We start from the raw sequence: 7,896 nt of genomic DNA on the forward strand, positions 1-7,896 counted from the left end.
GAAAATAATTTTTAGGTATATGACATGATAGTCACATAATATAAAATAAAAAAATAAAAACTATATGTATTTAAAAAATTATAGATAAATTAAATCGATAATCATTAAAATTTAAAATCATTTTCAAAAAATTTATTGAATTTCATTTCATTTCAATAAAATCATTGAACTTTTATTTTCTATTTTCGTATAATAAAATTATTTCAGCCATTGAAAATAAAAAAATCACTGATGGCAAACATATTCAAAATGATACTCTTACATGATAATCACATGACAGAAAAAAAAATTATTTTTTTATCTGTATAAATCATCTTCTTGAAACTGTCACATAAGAGTTAAAAATGATTTTTTTTTTACCTGACATACACATAACTGATACGTGACTGTCATTTTATACATAAAAATAATTTCTTTTCAGTATGTGATTTTTTCGGTCTAAATTGGTTAGAATGATTTTATTGAAATAAAATTAAGTTAATTGAACTTTTAAAATTTACTCCAAAACTTCAGTGCCATTAATGTAATTTACACAAAAAGTACAAGAGAGATGTGAATATATGTTGGTTATTTGTTGCATTGGATCCTTCGCCGAAGTTTTCTGTCTTTTTCCCCCTTTCAAAAAACACCCCACATTCTCTCTCTCTTTCTTCCATAAACTTTCATAAATAAAATCTCTCTGCAATTTCTGTATTCAATTCTTAGTTTCTTATTTTTATGCCTTCTCCACTTATTTTCTTGACCTTAAGTTAAAAAATATTTCTTCTTCTTAGTATCCTTGATAAATAATCTTTTGATGTATTCAAAATTGAAATCATTTTCTGTAATGGGGATGTCAAATTCTGAGATATTAATATCTGGAAATGATTTGGAATTCAAATTCCTTGTAAGACCTCCATTACAATTCGAAGATGATGATGAACACTGCGAGCTTTCTCCGTCGGAAGATAGCGACGGAATTGATGAACAGAAACAAGAACAAGCAGTGCAAGAACAAGAACAAGAAAAACATGAATTACAGCAGCAGCAGCAGAAAGGAGGAGAGAAATGCAAGTTGTTAGTTTCTAGTTTGAAGATAAAATTACCATCTTCTTCATTAGAGGAGGAATTCAAGATTAATCAAGAAGAAGATGTTGATGATAAGAGTGAAGATGGGTTGAAGACTCCAACATCTATGGAGAAACGAATTCCTTTGGTACTTTCATGTCCACCTGCGCCAAGGAAACCTAAATCTATGCCTTGTAATAAAAGAAAATTGTTGGGTGGTCGGAGAAGGGTTCTTCTTGATCTATCAAATGAGATTGAATCTTTGTTTCCTCCATCTGTTGTTGTTGGTGCTAAGATTAAGAAAGTTAGACCAGAAATATGAGATTCATATATGTTACTCTTTCCTTATCCATTTTGTATCATTTGTGAAGTTAATTAATTCTAGTTATCTTTACTTCTTTTTTGTCCACTTCTTTTCTCAAGAAATGGTATCCTCTCTATCTTCATTCTTCTAGAAATTGTTATTTTTTTTATGAGATTTACACAGGGATATTGTCCGTTTTAGTTTAAATTTAACACTTTGCTTCTCACGGTTTTAAAACAACGTTTCTATTTATTAAAAATTCACTTAACTAATAAGTCTCGGTCACTATCTTTTTATTTCTAGCGTGAGATATAGTTCATTCATTCCCAAGTTGCTATCTCTTGGGGCAGCTTCTTGCTGAGGCCTGCTAATTCAACATCACTCATTCTGAACTGGGTCCTTATAATTTCAATGTTATACTTCCATCCATTTCACATGGATTTGATAGTTGAAATATAATGAATTATTCATTTATTGGATGATTAAATTTCAATTGTTAATTTTGCAGTATAAGACATTTTAAATTTTAATATGTGGATTTAGTTAATCTGATTAAATACTCTTAATAGTGTTTTGTCTCGCAATTAATAGTGTTTTGATGTTATTGATGTTACTGTTTGTTGTTCGAAAAATAAAAATACACTGTTGTTAGAAAAAAACTAATTTTCATGTATAACACGAATAACAATTCTTAACCAAACATCTATTTTTTATATGAAAATGCAAATAGTAAGAGAAAATAAAGTACAGAAACACATTTAATGGAATTTTAAGCTTAGAAACTATTTCTTAATGGATTTATTTTTATTATTGTTTATTGAAGGGATTGGAATTAATTGAATTGGTATATAATATAATTTGAGTTACAGAAATGGGTAATAAAGTGAATGTAAAGAGATCTGAATTCTGTAAAAGTATGATGATGTGGGAAAGATAAGTACAGATTATGGTGTCTTTTACTTTAGTTATAGGATTCCTCAATTTATGGACCCCAAAAGGAAATAAATTAGGTGGTTTGATCATGAAGAAATTCAGCTGAGTTCCAAGATTGATGATGAAGCAAGAATTTTATGTATTTATCTCACAAGCAAGAAAGTGGATTATTTTGACTTTTTTCTAGAAAGAGAAATGAATGGTTGCATTGACTTTGTATATCTTAAAGATAAGGAAACATTCTCTAATGGCTGTGGCAGTAGTAGTTATAATGATCAGTAAATCCTAGTGGAATATGCTATCCTCTTATGTGACATAAATTATTCCTACAGTTAAAGGTTAATGTCCCTAACTTCAAGGTAACTAATATTCCCTAAACCACCTGCCTTAATCTGCATTAAATCTTTCCAATTTAACTCATAACTTAAAAAGAGAGAATGGTTATATATATATATACAGCGGCGGATCCAGGATTTGAGGTTTGGGGGGCTAAATTTTAGTTGTGTAATTTGCGGTAATTTTTTAAAGTTCAGCCCGTCAGGGCTGGGCAAATTTTTTTTAGCCTCTAGCATGATAAAATTGCTTCATTTTGGCCAAAGTAAAAAGCGTAAAACTTATTTAATTTTCTATATGTCCAATGTTGGTTTCCTAAACTAAGACACCTACATTTTCATCGTTTTGGTGTGTTGAATGCTAAAAAATTAAAAGTGTTAGGCCTAAAAGAAGTAGAGATATTTAATATTTTATAAATCCAACATTAATTGCTTAAAAATTATATTTGAAAAAAAAAAAGTTTAAAAGAGTTGTAGGAAAAAAATCAATTAGATAAATAATACAAAAAAAAAAATGAGGTTTAAGTGGTTTGAACCCATAACCCTTTACATTAAAACAAGTTTCTTAACCAACCCAACCACCTCAACATATTGTTATAACTTTACAAACACGCATTAATATAATATAATTAGGGGAGGTTATCAACTACCGAGCAAAATTTACTCAGGGGTGGAGCCGGCGGCCGGGGGGCCGGAGCCCCCCCGAGCCCTGGGCTGGATCCGCCCCTGTATATATATATATTCTCCGACTTTAAAGGATGACAATAGGGATCTAAATCTCATTCCTACTTTAGAAATGAAGAGGGTGACCACTGTTTTAGTAGGACGTGTTTTCAATATATACAGATACTTTTAAAATCATAACATCAAAGAAATACGATTTTGGCTAAAGTAGATAATATCTGAATAGGGTTGAATACATATTAGATTTATCTTTAGCCTATAAGGGACGGATAATGAATCCGGATCTATCAATTAATATACAACGGATATAGGCTTACATTTTGTAGTGCAGATTTGTTATTTACGGCGTAAGAAACGAACTGTAGCTCGTGTCACCAATCTAGATGAAGGCTATATCAAATGAGTAATCACTGTAGCATCACAAACTAAGAACGCACACCTAGATAGCGAGGGGCAATGACTTGGTAGGGACAGAAGGAAAATAATTGCTTTTTACAGTTATTCGCAGTAAATGCAGTATTCTATGCATTAGGTTTAATCTTCTAAACTAAACTCTAAATATGGATAATCAATGTGTTTAATTACATATTATTTACGTAATTTTATTTTATTTTTATTTTTATAATTTTTAAGAATGCATGATATTAATATACATGTGTTTCATAAGGGAATTTTTCAATTTACTGGTTTGAGGTCAAATTAGTCAGGGAGAAAATTTTCCAGTAGATATGGATAGTATATAGCTTTGGATTCTTATGCATGAACATTTAATTTAATCATTCAATAATGGCAATATCTGACATATGAGAAATAAAAAAAATTTATTTAAAAAAAAAAAACAGAGATAATTGAGACTTGTATGCATGACTTGTCATCTTTTTTTCTTAATTTTTTTAATGAGACTTTATAATAATAATAATAATATATTAAAAAATTCTTTATTATGCTAAACACAAAAGAATTGCAAGTCCATATTTATCATATAAAAGAAATGTTAGTATAACATTCAACAATGAACTGTTACACACTTTTTGTATTATATTCACTGATCATTCTCACTCTTCATATAATAGATAAGTTTTATAAGTCTCCTAACAAATATTTTTTAATTAATATTATTTCTTTCAATATTTGACAACTTAAATGAAAAATATCACCCATAAATCCGGTAGTCATTCTAGAAGATTCAATATTGCACTTCCCATTTTTATCAATATATATATATATATTGCACTTCCCCAATGTTCCTACGAGACAGAAATTGATCGGATTTCGATGAGTGACTCTCTAATTCTCAAATCAGTTATAATCTAAGATAGAAAATGTAAAAGAACAATAGTAAGAGCAGTATTTCACGAGAGTGTGTATAGTACGTATAAGATGCACATTTTCAAAGGAATTGAGTGAAGAATTCTATTCTGAATAGAAATAAAATGACTCTAATCTGTTCGGAAAATAATTTTTAAAGAGGCAGGACCCCTTCTATTTAGAATATAATTACACCTGCTAAAGCTTTCTAATTAGAGTATGACTGGAACACCCTAATTATGGAGGATCACTCTTCTAGAAGGTCGTTTAGTATGGTCTTAGTACAGAGCTAGAAGGTCGAATAGAATATATGTTCTTGGTGAAGAGGAACTGATTAACCATTGCTTAAACCGGATTTCTATGCCTTTATCTAAGTCCCAAGTAATCATATTCCTCATCAGAAGCCCCCTATAAGTTTGGTCTAATCTTTTAAGAGTAGTAGGGACCTTTATAGTTTTCAAGACCCCTCTCCTCTTCGAGAATGTGCTGCATTCTCTCAAAATGTGACACGTATTATATCGACTGCACAAACAATATGAGTCCATTATGTCATATCTCAGTTCTAGCCGAATATTTACCATACGTGTACAATTCCAAAGGAAGCATTGTTACTCTTTCCATTAGTTTCAATGCAACATTTTCCTTCATTTATACATAGAAGGTGGATTGTTTCCTTTTTTCGTTAAATTGATAAACAATTCTCCTTAATTGCTTTTTACATTGCGATGAAAAGTTGGGATCCGAATGGTTCCTTGGGGTTGCTTGAGGAGCGGTCTTTGGAAAGATTAATCAAAAAATAAAAACGGATACATAAATATAAAATAATAATAAAACTGGACTAATATAAATTAAGAAAAAGAATACGAAAGTGTATAAAACACTTATAAACCGAAGAACATGAGTAGTGAAACGCTTCATTTCAGTAAGTGCAACATTCGCATTGCCCATGTTGTACGTGTGTGGCTCTAATTCAGTGGGGGCTTCGACTGCACCTCCAAGTGTACGCATGAGATAGCATTTCCTCTAGTAATTGGTTAAAGGCTTGTAAGATAAACCGACAACAACTATAACTTCAATTGAAGAGAAACCAAGCACTAAATGGCCACATGCCTGGTCTAACCATTAACCCCATCTAACAATTAACATCCTTTATGGTTTTCCATTATCCAGAAATTATTTTGAATTTTGATACTATTTAATAGTATAAAGTGAAAAAATTTATTTAGCTTCAACCGAGTTTTAAGAAATTAAAAAGAAGCCAGAAAAGTTATACTGAGATTTCAAAATAGGAACCTGGCTCAATGGATTACCGCTAGGGAAGCCCATATTTTTATTCTTACACTATTCTGGTATGTATGGAATGTTTGTTTTGTTATAGCTTAATTTTTATGTGTCATGTTGCTAAAAAGGATAAATAAAATATCTGTTTTTTTTTTTTTTTGAAAATTTCTGGTATTTTAATAATAATTTTTTAGAATTTTGTATATATATAAATTTTGTCATTAGATTAAAAAAAACATTTAGTTGATATTTTGTTGAAATTCATTGGGTAAATTACATCCATGACAACTGGAGTTTATTCATTTTTGTGGCATAGTTATATTATTTTAAAATATAATATAAAGTCACTTAATTTTATATATTTTAATACTATGGCTACTAAACTTCAATTAATATCTGAATAATTGTTGACCACCTCAAATACAAAAGTACAAGAATTAAAATTATTTAGAACTATAATGAACTATAATATTTTTTATTTTCTAAAATTACCATTTTTAGGATTTTTTTCTCCTAATAAAATAATATTTAAATGACCTTAAAACGAAAAAGTTAAACAATTAAAATTTCTTAGAATGTTATTGATTCTTGAAATTTTCTATTTTGTAATCATCAACAATCAATATATTAAAGTTTAATGGTGATAATGTTACTTTAAAATAAAATTCAATGATAATAGATGTAATTTATCCAAAATTGATTCTAGTTTTACTCTATTGTTTGAGGATCAAGGCTAATTTAATAGTGTACTCATCTATACTATATATAATTACGGAAGCAGAGAGAAATGAGAAGAACTGTTTTAGAGGTCTTTTTTATGAGTTGTCAACGTAGTAAAAAATCAGATTAAAAATATTTAATTAATTAAAAATAAATATTTAATTAATTAAAAATAAAAATTTATATTTATAATATATTAAATAATTACTAGCCTATTAATTAATATACTATATATAATTACGGAAGCAGAAAGAAATGAGAAGAAGTGTTTTAGAGGTCTTTTTGATGAGTTGTCAACGTAGTAAAAAACCAGATTAAAAATATTTAATTAATTAAAAATATTAATTAATTAAAAATAAAAAAATTTATATTTATAATATATTAAATAATTACTAGCCTATTAATTAAAATAATAAAAGAAAGCAAGAGTTACGGGAAGATGAAAAAACACAAAGCAAAGGAAATCCAAAAGTCACAAATAAACTTCTATATAAAACATGATAGATAGTATTCCACCATTATATTCATTGGTCACGATAGATAGTATTATATTTCTGAAGGTAAATATTCGATTTTTTTTCATATGTTGTAGTTATTTTGTTCTCAATTATGTTTTTGTTTTATTTTGTTTAAATAATAGTTGTTATAGTTTCATCTTTCAAATTCATTTCTGTTGTTATCCAGGTTTTATACCTCTCGCTATCTTATCCATGTTTTCTTTTTCATTTGTCTTTTTTTTTCCAAACTGATGGCTTCAATTGAAGTAATCCGACAGAAATAGAAGATGCATGAACAACTAAAACCGGAATACACAAAAGTGTCAAAAATTACAAGAAATTCTTATGTTTCTCAAGGTAATTATTCGATTTTTTTCATATGTTGTAGTTATTTTTGTTCTCAATTGTGTTGTTGTTTTCTTTTTATTAAATAATAGTTGTTATAGTTTCATTTTTCAGAGATGAAATTCCATTTCTGTCGTTACCCAGGTTCCATACCTCTCGCTACCTTATCCATGTTTTCTTTTTTATTTGTCTTTTTTTCAAAATGACTAAAATAAAGATTTTGTAAATTTGTATTCTTTTTTAGTATATGTTGCTAGATGTTATCGTTTCGATTGCTAACTCTTAACTAAAATTTAGATTTTCGGCTTTATATGAACTCAATTTTTGGCTTTCTCAATTGTGCTGTTGTTTTATTTTTATTAAACAATTGTTGTTATAGTTTCATCTTTCAGAGATGAAATTCCATTTCTGTCGTTATCCAGATTCCATACCTCTCGCTACCTTA

The 7,896-nt window shown here is 28.5% G+C and overlaps 1 protein-coding gene across 1 annotated transcript; it reads left to right on the forward strand.

Annotated features, from left to right (window-relative positions):
* The first annotated feature begins 611 nt into the window (after window positions 1-611).
* LOC136223921 (cyclin-dependent protein kinase inhibitor SMR14) lies at window positions 612-1,574 on the forward strand. Its single transcript, XM_066012095.1, has one exon. The coding sequence runs from the start codon at window positions 797-799 to the stop codon at window positions 1,367-1,369; it is 573 nt and encodes a 190-aa protein (XP_065868167.1). The 5' UTR covers window positions 612-796; the 3' UTR covers window positions 1,370-1,574.
* Window positions 1,575-7,896: the final 6,322 nt, after the last annotated feature.

Source organism: Euphorbia lathyris, chromosome 3 (assembly GCF_963576675.1).
Source record: "Euphorbia lathyris chromosome 3, ddEupLath1.1, whole genome shotgun sequence".
In the NCBI taxonomy this organism is placed as follows: domain Eukaryota; kingdom Viridiplantae; phylum Streptophyta; class Magnoliopsida; order Malpighiales; family Euphorbiaceae; genus Euphorbia; species Euphorbia lathyris.